At 38.0% G+C, this 25,825-nt stretch overlaps 1 protein-coding gene across 3 annotated transcripts; it reads right to left on the bottom strand.

Annotated features, from left to right (window-relative positions):
* Positions 1–1,189: 1,189 nt before the first annotated feature.
* Positions 1,190–25,551, bottom strand: pank1a (pantothenate kinase 1a). Of its 3 annotated transcripts, none has more exons than XM_040000333.1 (8): positions 24,613–25,548; positions 11,415–11,561; positions 11,013–11,218; positions 9,097–9,350; positions 7,215–7,391; positions 4,737–4,860; positions 2,942–3,067; positions 1,190–2,786 (listed from the first exon to the last, which is right to left on the bottom strand). In XM_040000333.1, the coding sequence occupies exons 1-8, from the start codon at positions 24,905–24,907 to the stop codon at positions 2,727–2,729; spliced, it is 1,389 nt and encodes a 462-aa protein (XP_039856267.1). In that variant the 5' UTR covers positions 24,908–25,548; the 3' UTR covers positions 1,190–2,726. The 3 variants fall into 3 exon arrangements, 2 of the variants coding, with proteins under 2 accessions (XP_039856267.1, XP_039856268.1); XM_040000334.1 differs by lacking the exon at positions 24,613–25,548 and adding an exon at positions 23,915–24,575; XR_005691372.1 differs by lacking the exon at positions 4,737–4,860 and having other exon boundaries at positions 24,613–25,551.
* Positions 25,552–25,825: the final 274 nt, after the last annotated feature.

The raw sequence follows: 25,825 nt of genomic DNA, 5'->3' as shown, positions 1-25,825 counted from the left end.
GCAAAGCAGCTTAAGGGTCAGGGTCAAAGTGTAGTCAGTGTGTATGTTAGATCAGCGGTCCCCAACCCCCGGGCCTCGGACCGGTACCGGTCTGTGAGTCGTTTGGTACCGGGCTGCGAGAGTTGAGGCTCAGGTGTGAAATGTATAGTTTTCAGGGGTTTTATCGGTTTTCAGCGTTATTTTGTTATCGTTTTTATCATTTACTCGGTTTTCCTTGGTCTTTTCACGTGTGTTATGAATAAATTTTCTTTTTTTTCTGTACCGGTACTAGTTTTATTTTGTTGTATTTATCCGCGACACCTTAAAGGTCGGTCCATGAAAATATTGTCGGGCATAAACCGGTCCGTGGCGCAAAAAAGGTTGGGGACCGCTGTGTTAGATGGTGAAGTGGGGACAATATTTGTCAATAAAATGTTCAGAATACTTTAGTAGGCTACATTAAGCTAGATCCTTAGGATTTTACCCTTATAATTTTAAGTTTATATCTGTGTTATTCAGGTACTGTAGGTAAGATTTTCACAAAAATCCGCAATACTGAACACAGCTGGAGGTGTGAGTGTTGATAAAAAGTCTAATGATTGAAGGCGAATTAAGCGACGACTAACTCGAGATTGCGTAAAGAGAATAGTTCCTATTCGGGAGAGTAAAGGCAGGTAGACAGTTACGCCTAATATAAAACAGTGGACAGTATTTCCTGCTTTGCCCAGCTTTATAGCTCAGCTGCTTTTATGATAAAAAGAAAGGCTGTAAAGGTTCAGGCTAGGAAGTGAAGGTGGGTGGGACATAACAGCGTAATACACTTGTGGTCTGTTTCTCGAAAAACACTAGACAATTCTTATAGCAAATGGAAAACTTACTAGTAGTGGGACTCTCTACAACTGTTGTTTCTAAGCTTAGTAAATAACACAAACCTTTCCTGTGTCCATGCAAACATGCGCTCATGTTAACTAAATTTCAGCATTCTCAAATAATCGCAGATCACGCTATGTTTCCTTTAAAAAATGGCAATGCTAAATTATTACATATTAAAGCTCTACGTGCCATTTTCAAGTATATGATAAATATACAAGTGTGTTATTTCAGCCCCGGTTACCTCAGTGCAGAAATCTGGACTGGCTCTCGGTTCAAAGGGTCTGAGTCTCTGACCCTATGGGTATTACCCTAAGTGTTAAAAATAGACTTGTTTATAGTGCTAGTGTCAATATAGACTTAGATCAGTGCAAACAGGCAGCAATAGCATATGAAGCCCATTCTCTGTTCAAAGTCTACCACATAATTGTGGCTAATACTCACCAATTATTTCAATTTAGACAATTTGGATTTGGATATTTTCCAGGTTTTTATGGTTGTTTCACAGCAAGCATAAAGTACCTGTTTAAAATTCTTGGGAATGTTGGACAACTCTTAAAATTCTGTAAGTGCTTGTTTTTAGAGACGAGTAATTGGGGTTTGGGGGAAAATACAATTAATGGTCCAAACCTAAAACAGCTACCAACAGTGTCGGCACCAGAATGGTAAACAGTCTAACATGTTGGGATGACTCCTAGCTGTCTCCCCCAAACTGACACTTTACCTTTGCATCATCAGCTAACTATTTTTTATGTTGGGATTCTGAGTCTGAACATTTATTAAACTCACACTACAAATCCCCAAACAAGGCATCAGCGTGGCAGAAAAGCCAGAAAAGGATGAATGAAGCTTCCATCTTCCTGACACTGACAGAAAACAGGGAAGTTAAAGAAAAACAGAAATAAATATAAAGATCAGATCAAGTATTTCATACATCACAAACACAAGCAGCCGAGTCAGACTGGGTCCTCAACAGTAGTTCTGGCGATGCCAATCAGAACAGAACAGAACAGAAATCAATGATGCACTGCAATCTGTTGGAAGACAACGTCTTGGTCCCGTCACCTAACACTAAACTCAGCAGGTTGAGTATGCATGCATGGCAATCTGGTGGTGCTAGTTTTGCTTACATATAGGCAGACAAAGGAGAGACAAACAAAAAGCAAAGGCCATATGCAGTAGAGCAAAATAAAGACCGTTTTTTGTTTGTTTGTTTTTTTGCTTCCCATTGGAGCTGAAGGAGGCAGGTAAAGTATGAATCTCAACAGGTTTTGGCTTCAGTGCACTCTGCAGAAACAGTAGAGCAATGGGCTACTTTTTGTGCAACAAACCGGCAACCACAGCTGCCCAAAGGTGATGTTTCCTTGAGTTGCTGGTGGTACAAATCCCTCATTCAGCAGTTAGCTCTTCTGCAAAGGTATCCCATTTTAAAGAACTGTTGCACAAATTGTTTCCCGGCGCACTACTGTCCCCAGGATGTAATGCTACAGTAGCTATTCACACAAACACAATAACAAAATACACTAAAATACTTTTTGTCTCTGCTTCCTGACATAGGGCTGATTACACGAATCAGCAGACCCCATTAACGGAAACCATAAATAAAAGATTACAATATTAAACGTCTATGATAGGGGGATGATGGGAAATTTAAGAGATGAATATTAGAGGTCATTGTTATTTACAGGTGTTAAATTATTAAAAATGGCTTTTATCAGTTTCTGTGTTCTCTCTTAGTGTTCCTTTTGTGGCCTCGACGAATGGGACCTTTCAGCAGCTTCAAAAGTTGATGATGTCACAGCATTAAGACATCACGGCCTTCAAGGGCAGGTGACATCGTCTTGTCAAGAGTTGATGTTGTCCTGACAGAATTTCCTTCAGGGGTCCTCTGTTGTCTTGAGCAGCTCCATCAGTGCTCCCACAGCTCCAAAGTAACCCTGGAGCAAAAAGACAAGCACATAAATATATCTTATAGGCTTTTATCATGTAACCAACCAGTGCTTTGTTTCTGAGGGTAAATATAATGATTATAATTATTATAAACACATTAAGTAATTGCTTTAATTTAATAAAAGGACAGCCGTTTGCTCACTTCGTGTTCAAGGAAGAGAGCTCTTAGTTGGCCTTTGGACCAGTAGTCCATGGCATAAGCTAGCAGCTTGGTGGACACTGTGTTGATACGGAGGAAGTTCCCAACAAACACCACACGCTCAATTTTCTTATGAGAAAAAGAAGAAAAAATTAATTTTAGAGAAACTGAGACCCAACAAACAAGAGTTTAAACAAGTAATTCACAAATTGTTCTGATAATGAAGAAAGGTCATTCCTAAATGCTCCTGTCATCTTAGTAATGACTCATAAATAACTACACATAAAAAATGTTAGGTTATGTTGTCTTTATCAAGAGTTCAGCCAATATACTTAATTTTTAGATCTAATATTTTTATAGGCTTTGAAAATCCTTTATTAGTGTGACTCTAAAATCCTCACATATGGCCTAACAAGGAATAATGAACTGCAGAGTTCTTATTTTTCTCCGCTCTGTCCCTGGACACGGTCACCAAAGTGATACTAAATCCCAGGTCTTTCATTTGGTGAAATAAAAATATTTTAAAGGTAAATGTTTCTTATGACATTGACATTTAATCCATGCCATGCAAATATGATTAAAAACTGACTATAATAAAGGCATATAATCTGCAAATACAGTAATAAAGAAAATATAACTAAAATAAAGGTTCTCTAGCACCACCACATGGTGGTGCTAGAGAACCAATAAACAAACACTGATGAAATCTGGTAGAATACCAAAGACACAAAAATCTTGAAAAACATCCTGCTGTGGTGTGTGCAAGTGTGTAATTCTTCCTGAAAACTTAGCAGGGTAACTTTGTGTTTGTCGATGCAGCTTAAACAGCACAATTCTTTGCCAATATAATGGTCAAATACAGGACTAAAATCCAGTTATCAAGATTTTTGTTTATGATAAAATGCGGGTCTTAATTTTATTACTAAGGCTTTCAGAAGTCATTTAAAAGAAACCCTCCATAACCCTATATATGCACATTTTTCTTCGCTGCAGCTCTGCATGCAGTGATAGCCCTGTACAATGCTGCTTGATCGCCATGCCACAAGGCAACACTGTAAAGAAGCTCACAGCATGTAGAAATACTCCAGACTGATCCTTTATTTCAGCTTTAACTGCTATGGTTTTAGTTTTTAAATTAATTTTACAGTTGCCTATTAAAACTAATAAATTGTTGTCACATAGTACGAGTAACCCCAATCCCAGAATTGTTTTATAGCTTACAGCTGGCTATTTACAAAATATTACAACATAAGTGTGAAATCTGGTGATTTTGTTTTTGCCAGCAAAAAACCCCCCAAAACATAAGCATGATTTAAAATATAAACAAATCCAGCAACCTTACCAAAAAAAAACCAAAACTTAAAATTAAGGAATATATTTGGACTTCTAAAAATGCAAAAACAAAAAAATTAAACAAAAAAGAAAGCTCCACCCCCCACCACCACCACGGACACACACAACAACAAAGAACTTTTCTTTTCTATTGTTAAATAGCTATAGCAAGCCATAAGATGTAACTTTTGAATGTGTTTGTAAAGAACAATTAGTTGATTTTATGTTTTTGGTAATCCTGAGTAGCCAGTAAAGAGTAGTTTAGGTGTAGGAGTGTCGATGGGTGATGCAATGACTAAATTCTGGTCTGGGTGTCTGTTTCTAAGAACTCAAAGAAACTATCTTAGAGGTTTATGAAACAGTAGATAAACTCATGCAAGTATCTGTATTACATAACCTTTATATGGCTGTTATGATTAGCTGGGTATAGTTGACTGATTCAGCATGTGTGTGTGTGTGTGTGTACCTCGTTGACTGCACACATGCGTGCTATGGATCCTATGTTATTAGTGATGGTGACCAGAGTGGCTCTGGCCAGGTCTTCCTTACTGATGCTGTCTCGCTTCTCTTTGCTCATCATATGACCAAAACTATAAAAGAGACCATAAAAAAACCTAACATGTAAAAGACATTTTCCTCAAAGTCTGATTAACTCTTCACATTAAAAAACCAAACAAACAAAAAACGGAAACAAAAAAAAAGTGAACCCATAAATTATTTAAAAACCTTTTGAAGCAACTGTCACTCGGTGTGTGTGTATTTGTGTGTGTTTCATTTCATTAAATCACTAAAAAGAACACCATAACAAAACACTGATTAGAACTTGATAACTGTGATTACATGTGTTTTTACAATGCTTTATGGATCAACTTTGGACCCAGAGCTGCAGGTTTACTGTATACATGGTAAATTCAGTTTAACCGGAGCACATGAGCACAGTGCGTCTCTGTGTAAAATATTTATTACTAACTGTTCATTTATTGGTATGTTTTTGCTTTTTTTTGCAATTAAACAATGTCCACACAATTTTGGATAATTTATCCTCTTATCTCATCGTGCTAAATGAGCAATTTATGTGAGCACATAAATCAGAGCTTTTAGCTCACTCATCAAGTTTCAAGGCAATTTCATCCACTTTACACAATTAGATTATTGATTAATCAAGTGTGCATTTTAGTGAGTAAATATCAGTTTAGGTTTTCCAGCTTTTAATCAGAGACACAGATTAAGATTTACTCTAGTGTTGTATCTACAACGTGTTTTTTCCCCATTTTATTAATCTTTTATAGTTAAAATTAGGGCTGCTCAATATAATGATATCTATCAGATGACAATATAAAAACATCGCTATCGTTTGTTTCGTGGTGTCGCAAAATAAACTGTTTACGGCAATATTTTTTCATCGTTTTGATGGTCACTGTAGTGGTTATATTAATTTCTTAAAGTTCTCTCTTTCTCCTATATTTAATATAACCACGCTACCGATGGACAAGCGCCTGTTTTTTATGCGTTGTCGTTAACAACGACGATGGTAAAACCCTCCCGTGTCCGCTTATTTATTTTCCACATAAACCTTTCACAATAAAGCTCAAGATCCTGTTGAGACTTTTCAAAATAAACTGAATCACGTGAAAGAGTATGCAGAGTATTTACGGATGAGAAGCAAAAAAGAGCCGTCAGGTGCTAAAAAATAAACCTTTGACTCAAATGTTAGAGCAGGCTTTTCCCCGCAGCACGCCGTGTAATAAATACTCACAAAGAAAACGGCGGCCGTTACAACTTATGTCTAAAAATGTATAGTTTCATGCATCGGTTAAAACATTCGACTCCAGGTACACGACGCCCAGCTTGAAACACTTCACGCAAGTCGAGCTACCCGAGATTCACAGAATTTTCAGAAAATTTTAAATTTTTGTGATTTATATTGTTATCGGACGATAGATGTCTTATATCGGGATATGAGATTTTGGTCATATCGCACAGCCCTAGTTACAATAACCAAATAGTATTTTAACAGTAAACAATGCAGTCCACCACAGATGCAGTGCAGCCAGCTGAAATAAATTCCTATAACATCTCCTGTGACATCTACAAAAATTACAAGTGTCACATACAGTCATGTGAAACAGCAACATTGTGAAAACTAAAGTACACTCTTATTGCTTCCACAGAAATAAAGAGCAGACAGACTCTCCTAATCAAATGCAACAGATTAATTGTTTATAAATTATCTGCAGCTGTGATCACCTATATAAAAGCAGATGGTTTGCCAGTTTGCTGTTCTGGAGTGTTCAAGTTAGTTTTAACACAATGCCACAATATTCCTAGGAGTGGACATGCTAGAAACCTAAGAGCTACATCTCAGATTTTACAGGCCTCAGTTAGCATGTTAAAATTCACAACAATAAGAAAAAGACTGAACAAGTAGGTCAAATGTGAGGCCATCCGTCTAACATTTAAAACGTGGCCCCAATTTGGACATGCAACTGGACAACGATCCCAAGCAAACAGGACAACTGAGAAATAAAACAATCAAGCTGTTGCAACGACCCAGTCAAAGTCCAGACTTGGTGGGACAGGTCTCTTAATGTCAAGCAGATAGTCAGAGATAATGCTTACTTCAAGTTAGTGCTTCTAAAGCTGGTTCTCCAAGCTACTAAATCACTTAACTAAAATGTTCAGTTTCACATGAATTCACTGGTTTTCATTATCATGTCAGAAACGAAGACATCAGACAACCAGACAAATACAAGATGTGCATCCTGGTCAAAGTTCAGTAATACAAACCAAACACAGCTCTGTTCATTGCATCACACTGTTCTATTTATTGTCTATTTTATAGTATGTATACAAACACTCCTGGGATCAGTCTGTATTTCATTGTACTGCTAAAAAAACAAAAACAAGAAGCTTTAAATATAGAAAGAAAAAAAAGTGATGTTACCTGGATGCTACAGCAGAGCCCTGTAGACCAAATCGCTCGTAGTCTCCCCCATAGATATCTTTCACCAGTTTGTCCACATTTGTAGAGTCACCTTTGCTAGCCATTTCCAAAGCCTCCTCAAACGTCTCGCAGCCAGTGAGCAGACAGCAAAGCCCCAGGAATGTACCACCTCCCAGACTGAAGGGTGTAAACAACATTAATTATAGATCAAAGAAAAAGAAGGGAGAAAAATGCTACTGAAGTTTAATGAAGCAATTGAAACGGTGTGAACACTTTAACACTGACAGTACACAAAAAATGCCCATATCAACTCCAACCTTGGAACAAATGTTAAGTCCTAGGCCAACAAAATGTCTCACACATTATGCTTCAACTGTAAAATAAAGCTCATAATACAAATCTTAACACATCTATGGTTTTTATGGCTTTTGGGTGACTTGTCATTTTAGTATTCAAGATTTAGTTTACTATGTTTTTATACTTTTATGTCTTTATTTAAACTCCATATTATTCATTTTATTTTTCTTTGCATCTTTGCATATGCTAGAGAATATTTTTAAACTGGCTATATAAATACATTTGATTAAAATATGCTACAAAATAAACACCTAGTTGGTGCCAGAATAAGTGAGGAGAAACAGAGCCAACACGAGACAGCTGTTTTGAAATAAAATACTTTATACAACATTAATGTATAAAGCCTTTGTGCCTCAACTAGCCCACACTACTCACACCCACAACAAGTGAGTTCTGTTTGATCATGTTTCTCTTCCTGGAACAGTGCAATAGATTCAGATGGAGGCTGTACACACAAACACACATAAACACTGATGTCACGGTGAGTAGCTGCAATAAGACACACTTGCCATTTACAGAACAAGGAAGTAAAGAATGACCAGAGGTACACTGCGACAACAGTGACTGGCCATAGTTGAAAAAAATTTGTTTATAAGGTCAAATATGATTTCACTGTATTACAGAATACTCAGGAGGCTGAGTAAATCCTAATATCATCAAAGGAAAAAACTCTTTGTACAACACACAATGGGTAGAAGTAACTTCAGTTTCTTACAAATGTTTACAGTTCATTCTATGATCATATCTAGTTCTACTACTTTGTAAGTACTAAGGTACACAAGGTGATAATGAATATGACTGTCGCAACTCAAGCAACTGAGTCTGGCATATCTGCCAGATCTACTAAAGCCATAAAAGTGCCACCTTCACCTTTTGCACATACTCTTGAAAAATACTTCTCATGCAGAACTTCATGTTCAAAGGACACGGATGTAGGACTTAAGAGGAGTTCACCACAACAACAAACAGCTGTAATCCTTCTGTTGTTTATTAGGTTGGAAATCACTTGGTTGAAACAGCACCTATTTTCTATCACTGGCACTTTTTCTTCCATAAATTTTGCTTCAAACAATGAGTTTATTTCACAGCCGGGTTATAGAAACATTTTTTTCAACAAGTTTGTTAATGTGAAGAATAATGTGTATATTCTATTATTGAGTGAAAAATAAAAATAAACACTTGTCTATAGTTTATAGTTTAGTTATAGTTTATCTATATATATAATTTTTTACTTTTCTTAAATTATTATTGGAGCTGAACTCTAATATAGTTTCTCTGTACTTAATTAATACTTCTGTTAATAACTTATTGGTATTGTCTTCTACTGACATGGACTGTTCTACACACCATCACTTGCCTGTGACAGTAGCCACACTGCATCATTTATCTCTTGATCAGTTTTTTTTAATTATCTTAAAACTTATCTAATTTGAATTTTTAAAAATTATATTCTTATTATTATATTCTTCCACTCTGCTTATAAATATTCTGTGTGCACCATTAAAGAGGTTCCCATTCTCCTCACCTGGTACCAGTCACCCGTTTGTAGTTGTTCTCTGAGTACACAGCCAGTATGGAGACTCCTGAGCCAATGTTGACCAGCAACATAGGAAAGGGGTTGTCCAAAGTGCAGGGCTTCTTCACACAGCTCTGGGTGTCTGATGGGTTCTGGAAGTAGTAGCACTCAGGGTGTCCGTTGAAGCCTACCCGATCGACAAACAGCAGACCACGAATCAAGCAGTCTAGCTCGTCCAGCTTAAGCAGCTCCAGGTCAGCCATCTGCTCACAAATGTAGGAGGTTTAAAACATTGATAAGGCACTACTTTATCTGCTAAATTGTTCCTGATTATTTAAAGTAAAACATTCCTTGAAACCCTTGATTTGTCAGTTGTATAGTATTAAAATGACTTTCAAAACCTCACTGAAAATGGTCTTTAAAAATTAAAAAGTTCCTTATCCAAATGCAGACTAGACTATCAACATTCCTATAAAAGTATACAATGTGGATTACTGTAAATTGGCATGATGGTAACGGCTTAAAAATTAAGAAGAAAACTGGTTGCTTGTAGAAAATAGTAGAGCCCAAGAACTATGGGCTATGACTTTTAGAGATAAAGAAAAAAAACATGAGTGTAGACGTGAGACATTAAAATATTTTAAAACACATTGGGGTTGAATTGATGACATTTAGCACAGTTTGTGCAGTGTCAGAGATTTCGCTGATCCTGCTGAAGTGCAGACATGGTCAATGAACCTAGGTAAAAAGGTACTGTGAGGGAAGGCAAGAATTTCTGATGAAATTACATTGAAACACAATTCTGTAAACAAATGACCTAGATTTTTTTGCACTTTTTGTCCCATTTATTAATCTATTAACCATTTTCTTGATTGTTTATCTAGAGTTTGAATTAACATATCAAAAATGGGCACCAAAGACAAAAATAAAAAAAAGTCCCCTTCTGAAACCCTATATGCCACAAACTGATATTGACCTCCCTAGAAATGTAAATTCCCTTTGCTTGTTCTGTACAGGTGGTTACTCCTGTGTATTTCCAGCTACTTTTTCACTGCAACTTTTGAATGGATCAGTGAGAGACTAAAAGTCACCTCAATATAAGAAATAATCAAAACCTCAATAAAAGTAGTCACGACTACCAGCAAACTCCTGGAGAGAGACTGCTGAAACTATCAGAATGGACAAAGATGTAGAAAAACTTGAGGGGCAAAGACGACTGCCTTAACCTCCTAAGACCCGAACTCTTTCATGGCATGCATTTTCAATTTCTCTTTGCTATTTGGGCTGATTGGGACCTGATGAATGTAAAAACAAAGAATTACCTGATTTTTTCTTTTTAACCTGATTTTTGTTTCTAAGAAAAATGAGATCCACATAAGAGGACATTCGTTTTAAATTTTGATAGAACAGTGGCAGTATAATGTCCTCGTAAGTGGATATCAGGCCCTTGTAGAGCAAAATTTATGTGCATATGTGGACGCCAGGTCCTAGGAGGTTAAAAAAAAACAAACCCAAATACTGTAAAATACTAGGACATGAGAGAAGGACATGACCAAAATGTAATTAACACTTATTGCACCACGCAAAGTACGAATCCTGGCAATAGTGCTGGTTGCTTGCATTGGTGGCTGTATAAAGAGTCACTGCACAAAACTCTAAATCTGCCGTTATTTGCAAAGGTTAACCACCGTGAATTAATCTGCATATTTGAATTGACACAGATTTTCAGACATGAAGGATTTGTGTCTCCTCCCAATCTTGCACTGGGGAACTTTAACATGTTAGGCAAATGTGTTAACCACTACACCACATATCTATTTTCAATCAAGTATTTGATTAATCAACTATTCACTGTAATTATGTCATAATGTTTAATCAGTACCACTGATACTGAGATGTTATCTCTGTATATACTGCACACTCACCATTCTGAACTCATTCTCAAACTTGTAAGCCCCGCCTCCAGTGGCACAGAGTGTTGTGTGCAAGCTAGAGAAGTTCTTATCCCGTCCCATCTGAATAAAGCGGGGCATGGCCTGTGTTGGGAAGCGAATGAAGTGCAGGTTTCCTGTCCTGCCGCACATGGTCAGATTCCTCAGCTCCAGGTGAACGTCACGGACACCTGTTTTACCTGAATAAGGAAAGAATAATTTTACCATATGGTATTGCCTCCTGATTTGTGTTATGCTTTTAATTTCTTTTGAACACTCAAGAGACCCAAAAGCTGAATTTGAAGCTGATAACAAAATTCATCTCATAAATTGTAAAACTGTAAAATATATCAGTGAGAGATACCTATATCCATCTGCATGTGTAAATAGTCATACCATAGGCAACGTTTGAGGTGAGGTAGCGGCGGATTGACTTGAGGTTTTCCACTTCCTCCTGTTCTTCCTCTGCAGTTATATCGACTGGCTCAAAGTACACCAACTTGACCAAAGTCCCACCAATGTCCATACCAAACCAGGGGAAGGCTGGAGAAGGTAATGGAAAAACAAGTAAACTGTTACTTTAAAAAGGAAAACAAGACATTATGCAGACATTTTTGCATAACATATTGAATTCTGGTTGTTATGCTAATAAAAATAAATACAGGCCTATTTCCTTTGCAAATGATAAGGACATACCCCTGAACCATGATGTGCTCTAGACCAAAGTTGCATGAAATAAGCACCAGAGACTCAGAGTAATAATCCTTAATAGAAATCTATGGAAGAACTCAATAACGGCAAGGCATTTATCCCCCAATCCCTTTGCCAAAAGCCAATTAAAAGCTAAAGCAGGAAACATATGAGCCAACTGTGTTGCTGCACAGATACATGCAGTTGTGAATCATAACACTTTCAACTGTGATGTGACAGGCACATCTGCTCATTATTATCCAAGTCTATGGATATCATAATAAAGGAATGAGTAAAGGAAATGAAGCAAATTCCAGTAATTCTATCAGTGGAGTTTATTACTAATGTCTCCCCGTTCATTTAGATAGGAGTTGCAAAATAACTGCCCAAAGGCAGTTACGATGTACAAATTGCCAAGACAGTAATCTTGCTTCCAGGATGGTTTTAGTAGGAACACTGTACATCGAATGCTGCAAAAAAACAACAACACTCGAGCGAGGGGAAACAATCTGGACTTGATATTTTTGGGTAGAACACTGAGTTCAGCACAAAAAAATGAAAATCTACCAGCACCACTGGCTAGGAAAAAAAGCTACCACAGCACAACAAGATTGCCATAGAAACAGTTACCACTCCCCATCATCTCCTGTTCGCTCGGTATCTCATACACTGTTCAGCCTCCTATTTTCTCTTTCCCTTAGCTTCTCCTCTCCTCTCCACCTCTCAGCCTTTATCACAGTCTCATACACACCATCCATCTTCCTTTCTCGACCTTTCCCACTTCCTCCCCTCCTCCATCTCCATCAGCATTCTCTCATTTGGAGTTTCTTGCCTTTCACCACACATTTTTCCTTTTTGTCCTTTCAGCTTTTTATTTTAGTGAACACCATCTTCTTCCAGCTTCATTCTGTTCCACTCCTCCTTATAGCTCTCCCTTGTTTCTCATCTGTCAGTCACTTTAATTAAATTAACATTTACATGGCCAGGATGACATAAGTGATACTGCGGGATGTTTTTAATTCACCACAAAGCAACGGATATTTGCCTCCAAAAACAATACATCAAATTGTATTCTTATTGATTTTTTTCAAGACATACAAAAGGTATTTCTATTTTTAGAAGCTAACTGCATTGGCACTTCAGCAAAGAGAAAAGTTCTGGTTGAAATTTTGGTAAGAATGGTTTGATAACAAAATGAGGTTACACAGAGCTAAATCAGAGGAAAAACACTCGGCATACCTCAAGTTTAGTTTTAAGGTTTTGCTGCGCTGTAGAGAGGCAAGACAAATATGAAAAGGAAGGTTTCGCACATGACATTTAATACTGGCTGTATCATTTAGTGTGTAGTTAGGAACAATGGAAACCATGTGCTAGTGTTGAAGACAACCATGCTCACTTAAACTGTGTTGCTGTGGAAGCATTGAACAAAAGAATGTGTTGAAGCCAACCATTTAGTACATAACTGGTAAACAGCACACTGAGACAATATATAATGTCTTTCACATGTAAACAAAATCCTACAGAAACACAGATGATAAACAAATGAAGCATGCTTCTATAACCCCTCGGCTGATCAGTTTATTATGAGATGTATGACCCAAACACTGACACTTGTGATGTGTCCTTACTTTATACATCAGCTTGATTTCCATTCTGAGTAATATATGTTTCCCTGTAAATATAGCATAAGCAATTCAAGACTCCAGACGTATAAACTTGGATTTGGTTCACTGAATACTGTTAGATGCTAAGAACACATTTTATTTTAAACCTTCAATGAGAGTAAATGTTGATCAGTAAGCTTCTCTACTGAAGCAGCTACCTCTGAATAGAAGTTCAGCATATGATTAATCACTTAACTGTAAAAGGAGTGTGTGTGCCTGCAGTCATCAGTTTCCTATCAATTTCAAAAACTCTCAATAATAACACAAAGAATAAATAGTAAATACAACATTCATAAATAATTCATCAATTAACTGTTTCAAATCCAAGTAAATCAGACTTAGAACATTGATATATTTGACTCTTTACCTTCATGACAGTAGTAGTTAAACACTGAACTAATTTACCACCATTTGGACTTAAAAAGGTCAGCACGTGACTGTTCACTGCCCTCTCTGCGCCTTTACTGTGGCCCTTTGATGATGATCAGAGTGACTATTTCACAACTGACCAGTGAAGGGAACAGACTGAATGTCTGGCTTACTGAGGCAAAGTCCACTTTCAGCTAAGCTGAGGATTCCACTTTAGAGGATGATCACACATACTTTATGATTTGTTAGCAATTAGTGTTAGTAACACAAGCATATGCACATGTGACCCTTGATCTAATGTTTATGGTAAATTATGTCAAACTGACATACTATACAGACAAAAGTATTGGGCCAAATGTCTTAATCTTTGAATTCAGGTGTTTTAAATCCACAGGTTTTATACACAGGTGTATAAAATTAGGCACCTAACAACGTAGTCTGCCTTTAAAAATGTTTGAGAAAGAATGTGTCGTTCTAAAGAGCTCACTGAATTCGAGTGTGGTACTGTAACAGGATGCCAAGATTGCAAAAACTAAGTTTGCTGCATGTCTTCCCTTGTAAAAATTCCACAATCAACTGTAAGTGGTATTATTGCAAAGTGCTAGGGTTTAGGAACCACAGCAACTCAGCCACAAAATGGCAGACCATAAAGACTTACAGAACAGGGTTGCTGTGAGCTGAGGATCTTAGTGTGTAAAAGTCACGAGTGCTCTGCTGACTCAATAACTACAGGGTTCCAAACCACCCTCTCAGAGTAAACATCAGCACAAAAACTGTGCACCAAGACTTTGTGGAATGGTTTTGGCCAAGCAGATCCTGTAGGGGGATGTGTCCTTATACGATACTGTTTACGGTTTGTCAGAAAAGTGAATGCGCAACCGTAACTTCAGTATTAATCTCTTTAGTATAACATCTCACCTTTGGTGAAACTATGTCACAGTCTCCACTTTTACACCTACTAAAATCTACTTTCTTTTGAACACATAAAGGATAGGCTTTGTAAATGATATACCACTAATATTGCTTTTAATGTCAGCAAACTGTCATAACCAAAGGTTACTCAGGTTTCACATTATTTTTAATATCTATAAAATGATTTGCACAGAACAAAGTAAACTCGTGCAATACTTTTACACCTTTGTCTATTGAAAACTGAGCTAACTAATAGGAACCAAAACCAACTCTATGACTTTTAGCCCTGTTAAGGTTATCTGTTGATAACCCAACGCTACACCTGCTCCAACTCCACTACAGTGGCTAATGCCTTTCAGTCACCGACCACATTGTCTAGTGCACTTTTTTGCCACTGTGCCCTCTTACCCAGTGACCTTCTCTCATGTCTGTAAATAAGAACTGACAGACACTGATTTTCCAATGCCTGCTGTGGAAATCTCACCTGCTAGATTTTTAACTCAAACATTCCTCTTGTTGAGTGTGACACTAATGATTCTTAGATTCATTACTATCATTTTATCCTGCCAAACAAAGAGAATTTTTTTTTCCTTTTTCTGTTTTTTTAATAAAGGAAATACATGCTTATAATAGAGACAGCAGCTCTCACCACTGAGATCAAGATTAATGGTTTAAAAGAGAAAGTAAAATTGCACAAGTATTATGGATTGTTACTAGCATTTCTGCCTTCCACCTTCGAAGAAATGAACCCACTCTGACAAAATGAAAGGCAATACTGCAAGCAAAAGGAACGAAAGCCAGCCAGCCAGGGTAGATGACAGGGTCTGTCTCAAGTGACAGTCATGTTTTTCTCCATAATCCCAGCCAAAAAACAAACTCACAAGCAGTACATGACATTATTCTTTTTCTTTATTATAAAGGGCGACCGTGGCTCAGGGGGTTGGGAAGCGTATCTGTAACCGGAAGGTCGCCGGTTCGATCCCCGGGCTCTCTGTCCTGGTCGTTGTGTCCTTGGGCAAGACACTTTACCCTACTGGTGTTGGCCAGAGGGGCCGATGGCGCGATATGGCAGCCTCGCTTCTGTCAGTCTGCCCCAGGGCAGCTGTGGCTACAACTGTAGCTTGCCTCCACCAGTGTGTGAATGCGAGAGTGAATGAATAGTGGCATTGTAAAGCGCTTTGGGTGCCTTGAAAAGCGCTATATAAATCCAATCCATTATTATAATTCAGAATTTAAATTTATACAAACAAACATATTTATTTAACATTACACTGTAAAAATCATGACTTCCTCCCTGAGATAAACATAAATAATCTAAGGATTTTAATTTTATCAATTTTGAGCTGCTTGGAGACTCTAACTATGTTAACATCACTGCTGTGACTTTTTAATGATCTGTGTGAAAACTACAAACTTCCTGTTTCCCTTTTTAGGGTTTTATGTTGTCATTGTGGAAATTCTTTAAACTACATTTAAGCCACAATAATAATGTTAGTAAGGAAGATGTCAGTTATGGTTCAGATGGTACAGCAGAGTGTCCACTAATTGCAAGCTTGGTGTTTCAAGCTCCAGCCCCTTCTGCTGATGTCATATGTCCGGAACCTGAAGCACTGTAATTGCTTGGCCCATTACATGGGCAGCCAAGTATCAGGCACAGCGCCTGCAACACTGGTGTTTGCCTTGAACAAGAGGCAAAAATCACAAATACATTGCAAGAGAAAACTGTAACCCTGTTTTGAAGCCTGTTGGTGATAATGTACAAAATGTAATGCCAAAATGCAATAATTGAAAATGACTTTGTCATTAAGACAAGATATTAAATGTTGAAAATGAGAAGTTGTGGCTTCCATTTGATTACATGATACTGCATTGCAATTGTTTAACAAAACTAACTATTTGGGAACTGATTTGACCAATTTTTTTTTCTTAATAAAGAATATGAGCTGCTCAGCAGTTCAGTTATACTTTTCATTTTGTAATGCTTTCAATAAGTGACAGGTCTACATTGCCAGCCCCAGTCTTTTATGAAAGATCCATGCTGTTGTATTACATGGAGAATTTAGTGTGGCATTATTCTTCTAAACAAGCCCTTTCTTGAAGAAGACACTGTTCCATAAAATATTTACATATTGTTCAGCATTAATGAAGCCTTCACAAATGTGCAGATTATCCGTACTATATGACGCCTCATTCAGTCAGAAGTACTAGCTTTTCAACTTCAAGCTGATCACAAGTAGGAAAGGTCCCTCTACCCCTGGCCCAAAAAACACAGCATCCATGATTTTTTTTTTTTTATAAAAAGCAAAAAAAATAAATCCCTTTTTAATTTGACAGACCACCCGGACAGTTTCCATACCACCTCAGTCTATCATAAATGTACTCAATCTTAGAGAGGATAAAAATTAAAAATTAAGCTTTACAGTTCGTCTGAGGTTGTGTCTAAAAGTGGGCTTTTAGGGCTTAGTGGATGGGGGGAAAAGAGGAAAGAGCAACAAAGGGACCTCTTTGGATTTCAATGAGGGATGCTACATTTTATTCTTTCTAGGGCTGCACGATTAATCGTTAGAAAATCGCGATCTCGATTCATACTTATGTGCGATCTCATTTCCAAATGACAACGATTTAAAAAATTAAAAAATAAAAAAAATAAAAAGACGACGACGATTGTACCGCATTTTGATCCGGGACGTAATCTGCATGAAAACAAGCGCTCACTCTTCCTGCTCAACAAATGACAAGGGCGGAGCCTTATACCACGTGATACAGAAGCTGTGCCGTGTGATGCTAAAATTAGCAGGGAAAAAACAACGGAGAGCACGTCAGGGATGACAAGAAAGTGACAGGAGAAAATCCGTCCCGGTCAACCACCCAAACATCAATAACGGGAACCTTATACAGTGCTTCCCTATACCCATCGAACTCAGGCAGGCACACAGAAATTACGGAGGCTATTACTTATCACCTGACCAAAGATATGGCTCCCATCAACACTGTGCAAAACGAGGGATTTAGGAAAATGATCAACACCCTAGACAAACGCTACAAAGTGCCGTCCCGCAACTATTTTTCTATTGTTGCACTACCTGCTCTATACACGCAGTGTCGAGCAACGGTGGAGACGGAATTTCAAGCAGTACAACATTTTGCGGCAACAACAAAACGTAAGACATTTGTTGTTTTTATGTTTATTTATTGTTTTTATGTTCAGTTTCAACTGTTACGAAGTTGATGTGCAGTTAATAAGTGCAATAAATATTTATATTGGAAAAGAAAATCGTGAGAGAATCGTGATCTCAATTCTAAGCCAAAAAAATCGTGATTCTCATTTTATGCAAAATTGTGCAGCCCTAGTTCTTTCAGTAACCTTTTGCACTGCCTATTTGACTTGGACTTCTTAAAAGAAGAGACCTGGTATGTCTTCAGGAACTTTGTAACTAAATAAAGCATAAATAAAAAATAAAGAATATCAAAGAGATATAAAGTTAACTAAACGCAAAAAATACTGTTTATACAAATGCTCCCTTCTGCCAGCTTGGCACAATAGGTCAAGACAGACTACCACCAACTTTTTCTAACATGTCAACATTGGCTGTGTTGGGACAAAGTTTCCACTTCATGAAAAATGCATTTCCTGACTGATATGTCACCGTTTTGTCCTGAGGGTGTCTGTATCTCCAACTTACGAGGATGCTTTCCTGGGAGAGATGTTATTAGCAAATAGGGCTGGGCCATATCATACCTTTCACGGTAATACCGGTATAATGTTGGGCAACGATAAGAAAATGAAATCTCGTGATAGAATATGGGTAAAACGCGCATGCACAGTGCCTTTGTTTTCATACGCACATGGCGGAAAAAGCATGGCGGTGACCGAGAATGAGAAGGGCGAAAGCGGAACGTTGAATGAAACACACGAATCAGAATTGGTTTGTAAAAATGCTGCAACTTCAGTGGTGTGGCACTGGTTTGGCTTTCGTCCGTCAGATACACAACAAAGCACTATTTTTGGTAGAGCATGCTAGCGGGCCGTCGTTATTGCCGTGTTTTTTGGAAAATACGGCACACTTAAAATCAATCCTTTGATTTTTTCTGAAACTCGACAGAGCCCCTTATAATCCGGTGTGCCTTATGTATGAATTCTGGTTGTGTTTACTGACCTCGAAACGATTTTATGTGATACACGGCACTCAAAAATCTGTCAAATATTTTAGTACGACTTTGCTAAGCTACGAACCCGCACCACTTGATGGATTGTCGGAGCATTACGGCTACCGTAGGCAGGCCAATTTCCACTGGAAATGCCTTTTGGTTAAACTGTCAGCAAGGAATTTGCATTTGCACTGTTAAATTTTTATATAACTTTAATGCACATAAAAAACGGCTGCTTGTTTAAGTTGTGGAGTTGTAAAGTATTTTGTCTAGTGTCAATTATATCGTCAGTTATATAGTTATCGCAAATTTTCAAATGTATATCGTGATAAATATTTTTGGTCATATCGCCCTGCTCTATTAGCAAATATGAATATATAGCCTAGTCATTTGAGTACTTTTTTTGTTATTGTTGAATTTCATGGACATGCCTGTGATAGACTGGCAGTCTGTCCAGGTTGTACCCTGCCCCCTCACACTATGATAGATGAGATAGGCTCCAGCACCACCAGAACCCTGAATTTGATAAGTTGAAGAAAATGGATGGTTGAGTGGATGGATTTCATTACATACTGAAACTTGATTCACTGCAAGGCAAATAGGAAAACTACTGTTAGCTGTTTCCATCACTCTTTTACTATTATGTAGAAAGTTATTTAAGGTATCCAAAGCATTTAAATCTCTCTACGAGTTGCTCTTTAGCAATTTCAGGGTCATCAAAAAAAACAAGTAGTCAGGAACACCTGACTTATTCAAGGCTTCAAAGAGCATACAGAGCCATATAACACAAACACACTTTGCCCACCAAAGAGCAAGGTTGGGGCATGAAGACTGATTTGTGTAGATGTAGGTAAAAGGTCCTTGGCCTAACAAACACCGATATTGCACTGCATGTCCCCATGACATACACAGATTTCACACACACACACACACACACACACACACACACACACACACACACACACACACACACACACACACACACACACAAACATATATATAACATTTCTCATTGCTTCACCTTTAAGCTCAGGTTTCAAAGAAGGGTTTGGTGTTTGTATGTGTGTGGAAGCAAATTATGTAAAAAGAAGAGGGAATGACACAAAAGTATTGCTTTTTTCCCTGCATGACAAAAATGAGTGAGAGAGACTAAAAAGGTACACTATTGCATACCCTAGACAATATATTTACTGTTAGTAATGACAGGGCATTACTTCAGGTCACAGATTACATCTTTTTTCATTTAAAAGATTTTAACACGTTACAATGCTAACCAGAGGTTGAATGTATATAAATACATTTACTCAGTACAAAGTACAAATCAGCTGTCCTGTTCAACTGCATTTGCCTTTTTTATATTCTGGGATGATGTAAACAGCCTTATGACGATAATAAGGATGTTTTGTTCTGGATATTCTAAAGTCTTAAGATTAAGTGTTTCACCATTATCTTCATCTCTTTTTGCATCCACTTTACTTTTACTATTACCTATTACGAACATATTATTATAGTTACAATTAGAGAAGTACCGCCATCACCTTCACTGTTACTGCTAACACTTAATTACATCCATCATTTCTCACACTTGAACTTTACTTAGATGTGTATTTTTATATCCAATACAACAACACAATCAATTTATTACTGAGAAATCTTTGTCATTATTTGAAGCATCATCTGCTGTTACCACATAGTCTGGTCCGTCTGGTTTCATGTTTCCTCATGGGCAGGCTGGCCTTGAGTCTGTCTTACCTCAATAAACAAAAGCCTGAGTATTTTTTGTTATGTTCTCAACAAAAATGTATGTTAAAAATCTCATGGTTGACCACCAAATTTTTTTAAATACAAGAAAAATCCTGGATTTAAATCTCAAGTATTCCCTTGTTCCAGATTCTGTACTGTAAGTATCAATTTGTGATATCACAGGAAATTACTTTTTTCATTGCAGACTATTCTTTGTGCAATTTATTTTGTATGCCACAAATATAAAATACACACACACACCCTGGAAACAACTTATTTCTATTTTAAACCAGCTGCAGACCACTTTCTACCTGTATGTTGTTGATGGAGGCAGTGTACAAATTATGTGGTACAACCGGTCTGTGAGCTACTCTTCCTTGAGCTGTTGCTGGTGTCAGCCAGCCAAAGAGAAGAGTAAAGTAATAGCATAAAAGAGCTGGAGTGAAGCCAAGTGTGTCCACTGCAGCCACTGTGTGTAATTTTCATACCTAATGTTTTTTTATATTATATCTCTTTTTTTCCCTCACTTGTCCCATTTCTGTCAAACACCATTCTCTATTCTGGAACACTTGTCAACCAATCCGCTTTCAACCACTGCACAACATCATCAAAAACCAGCAATTTGCAGTTGGGATTTTGGGGGACTGCATGGGAGCAAGTTTTTATTGGGTGAAAACCCCTCCAAGTGCGCTGGGACAATGGGGACCATGTTCCATGTTTGGCACTGATCACCACCTGCACTCATGTATATATCTTTCAACGTAGCACTCTTAATTCTTACTCTCATGTATATATCTCATGTATATCTCATGCACATATCTTTCCACGTAGCACTTTTAATTCTTATCCCTACTTTTATTTTTCCATGTCTATTTAAGTGTTATTTATGACACCATGTTTGCACTGAAGCACCGCAGCAATTTCCTAATGTTTGTAAACCTGCTCAACATTTGGCAATAAACCCCATTCTGATTCTGATCTGATTCTGATTCTGACATATATAGGCAAATAGCACTTTTCTACTCTTTAGAAATGGAAATCAGAAGACTTGTAGGACTCCACATAGTTTCAGCGTGGAGGAGAAGTTTCAGTCTGGAGAAGAAGTTTTGGTTGGTTTTTGGGTTTCATAGTTCAAGCACTTCCCGTCATCTGAATTTACATTATCTCTGAAACACCTTCCCAAATTTCCTAAACATTTACTGAAACTCGTCATCATGTCTTAGTCACAATCCATTAAATAAGGCAATAGTAGAACACTGACTGAACCTGTGGCACACCTGGATGAACCTGTATCTCTTTATCACTGCAACTATGTTACTAAATTATGCTCAGGTTGAACAGGCTGACTCAGATGAGATTGAAACTGGGTATGACACTGTTACTTTTTCTGTCTGTCTGTTTGTTTCTGTCATTAAATGAAAAAGTCACAACCTGAATATATCCAAAGACTATCAAGGGTTTCACTTGTGAGAATGCTTTTGAGACACTCCTATATATAAGATATATATGTTTTCTGTTACTAAAGTGGCAAAAATAAAATAAAAATGACAATTAGTACACCCTTAATTAAGGGACATACACACAAATGCCAAAACAGTTTCAGGAAAACTTTGGTATGAGATCCTCACACTAATTTAACTAAGCTTAAAACATATTAAATTCAATTTTATTGAATTGCCAAGTCACAATAAAAGTCACCTCAAGGTGCTTTACAGTGTAAACCCTACAATAATACAGAGGAAACCCCCAACAATCAGATGGCCTTCTGAGTAAGCACTTGGTGACAGTGGGAAGGAAAACCTCACTTTTAATAGAAAGAATTCTCCAGTAGAACTGGGCTCAGGGAGGGACAACTATCTGCCACACCTGGTTGGGGTGAGAGCGACAGTGCACTTCAGTAATGGATGTAATTACTGTATATTTGTACTGTATTGAAACATTGTCTTCAACTTATATAACTTGTACAAATACCTCTTTATGCCTGTTTGAACAAACAGGATAAAATCGTATGTGCTGGTTTAAAACTAAAAGGTCAAACTGAAACATTAACTAATATAAAACTGTGAAGACAAGTTTCTGCTTTGTTGTTAACTGCATGTGCTAACTGCTGCCAAGTTGCTTTTGGTGCAAATAAAGGGTACTACAGGCAGTGTTACCCGAAAGTAACCCCAACCTTAAACCACTTCAAAAATCACACCCCCGAGGGAAACACATTCCAGGTTCAGCCCTCACTGAAGAAAAGCTTAGAAAGTTATCCGTTTGACAGAATGGCTGGCCTGCATCCAAGGATAACTCAACCATTAAGCAGAGCAGCTCTGACCGGACATTTCAAAGTTTACAGATGAAATAGTCCTTAATGTTGTAATCCGGGCTAATTCTGGTGTAGGTTCTTCTTTCCAGTGGCACCACTTCTCTTATGACTTATGCACCAGTTATCACAGAAAGCCAGATCAAGATGTGAAATATAAAAAGTATGTTATATTATTCTACAGTAACATTTTATCATGGTCATTTTCAGAATTTCTGATTAATTTTTCTCATATCACTCACAGATACAAACCTCAATACATACTATACATCTGCAGGGGTACATCTAACCAAAAGAAGTTATTCTGTCTTATCTTTTTGAACTTGATTTTTCATCCTACAGAATAACAACTGATAATATTTATTCTCTGATAAGTCGTTCAAACAGATTGCAATGTCATTCTATAATAATAAAAACTTTTTTATGGGTTGATTTCTGTCCATCAGTGAGTAAAGTGTAGCAGTACTATAAAAATATTGTGACAAAGTAACAATGAAAGAACTTTAAATATCAGAGCATAATTAAATATATTTCAATACTCACATCACTTTTTAAAAAGATTGCAATGCATTATTAAGAACAACATGTAACAGTTTTCTTAGTAAGCAAACAAAACCAAGCACTTATTAAAAATATGTGTACATATAGTGTATTTGAGATCTCATAAGGGAGGAGATTAATATATAACAAGCTTGTAACGGGTTAAAGTGACAAAAAATCCACTGAAAACCAAGAATTATGTCATCAGCCTTTGTTTCTCCCAAATAGTCTCTAACAGACTCACGCAATGCTGTCATGCTTACTTATAAACAAAGGCATTCAAAAGTCCATGTGGTCACTCCGCAAGCATCTCCACAGAGCAGTAACGAGATTTACCATGACAGCCACACTCAGCCATAACAAACCCAGTGGCTTTCACTGAATGCTTAAGTATGGCTGGGAATCAGCTGTGCACGACAGCATTACTGACTGCTATGTCCATGTAATTAAGAGTAATTCTACATATATTGTAATGCCTAGATATCCTCAGTACCAACAAATAACATTAAACTAAAACTTACCAGGCTTCTTCTCATTTATGAGTTTCATAATGGTGCAATATATCGTCTCACGGTGTGAACAAAATAATAATAACAACTGAAAAACGTTAAAAACTGTATCTCCGCAGAAAGTCTTAGTCAGTCCCGGAGATCAGAAAATACTTCGCTCGTTGAATAAAACGAGACTTTCACACATTCTCTGTTAAAACTTCCAACTTTACCCGGATGAACCTACTCCCATCATCAGAACATACTCGGTAAATAATGGGGCGGGACTGCTGCTCATTCGCCCTGACTCTTGTAGACAAGAGTCCAGTGCTTATTGGCTGCGGTAAACCAGGCCCACTTATCAGGAGCTTTTTCACCACCAGAAACCGACCAATCACAGCGTTCCAAATGCAACCTGAGGGTTCATTAAAAACAAAAGGGGGTCTCCCTGGCGACGGCAGGGCTTGAAGATTGGACAGAACAGTTCGAAACGCATTCTGATCGGACACCAGTATGATCTGAAGCAGATAACACAGTTATAATAAATTATTAATCGTTAACAATGAGGCAGAACTCGCGCTGAGTGACAGCGTTTCCATTCCTGTCAATGCAACACTGCACGATTGTGCAAACACCGACCGGTTGGTATTGCATTTACCCGGCTCATGTTTGGCACAAATGACAGCAGATACAGAAAAATCATGTCAGAACGGGAAAAAAAATCAACTTACGGGGTCTGTGTTTTCGCACCGACTCGGTCCTCCTCCGTAGTCTGCACCTCTTGGCCGGGGACCCGTTGCACTCTGCATCATCCCCGCGGTGCAGATGATGCATGTTTTCAAAAGTGCCGCTGCCGCTGGGTACGGTGCTTGAGCCGAATGCATTGCTGCCGCTGTTGCTGCTGCAACAGCTGCCGTTAGTGGCCACCATGACATGACTGTGAAAAACCTTCTGGCTCTGCCCATTGTTAACATGAAAGGGTCCCGAAGCTCCTTTCTTATCCACCATTGACTTGGCTTTATCCATGGCAGCAGCTACCCTAGCCGAACGTAGCTTAGCATCTGTGAGGGAAACAAAACGTAAGAGCCCCAGCCGCTAGCAGTGTCTATCCCGGCTACTTTAGCTTAGCCAGCTAATACTAGCCCGTCTTCCAACGTAATGAGGCAGTCTAGCGACCAGCTAGTGTCTAAATATAACGTATTTTAATCTAAAGTATGTGGCTAAATTGTGTCGTATATTTTACTATAATGTCCGTAAAAACAAAACTGCGAACAGCCGCTAAAATACAGTGTTTCCCTTGAGGTCACTCGCGGTCATTTCCCTAAACTGAGATCCTGGCAGGCAGCAGCAGCCGGCGCGCGCGTGTGTGTGTGTCGGTGGACTGCTACGTCACATCAGCTCCTCCAGTCAAGGCCTGAACCTGTTCACCTCCTCTAACCGGTTTCCTCTGCTTTTTGCAGGAGATGCACCGCAATTCTTCGCTTTAACACAAAGACATGCAAGAATGGACTCATTCCCCGTCGCCTTCGATGCAACAATGAACTGCGGCCGCTCCCTGCTGGCTTACTCTTCACTAAAGTCTACAGTACCACTCCGTGCAGCGGTGGGCGCTTTATTTATAAGCATCGCCGTTGGCCGTCATCCTCATTCCCCGCAGTCCTCTCCACGCGTGATGCGCGAACAAAGCTGCCAGTCAATGTATCAGTCATGAAAATGAACCATAGTGACCCTGAAGTTGCATGCAAAAAAACGCACATCCAACTGAAAAATCTGTCTTTTGAGCAGTGTTTTTTGTTTGTTTGTTTGTTTATTTTTTTGCCGCAGAATAATTTAAAATCAGTATCTGATATTTTTTATTATTATGCCCCTCTTATAATCCATTTCCTACAAACTTTATTAAAAAAATAATCTATAATAAATAGCCAGAAAAAATCATTTACGTAA

Source organism: Simochromis diagramma, unplaced genomic scaffold (genome assembly GCF_900408965.1).
Source record: "Simochromis diagramma unplaced genomic scaffold, fSimDia1.1 OVJJ01000596.1, whole genome shotgun sequence".
NCBI lineage: Eukaryota > Metazoa > Chordata > Actinopteri > Cichliformes > Cichlidae > Simochromis > Simochromis diagramma.
The sequence above is the reverse complement of the archived record's forward strand: the minus strand, read 5'-3'. Positions and strand labels throughout refer to the sequence as shown.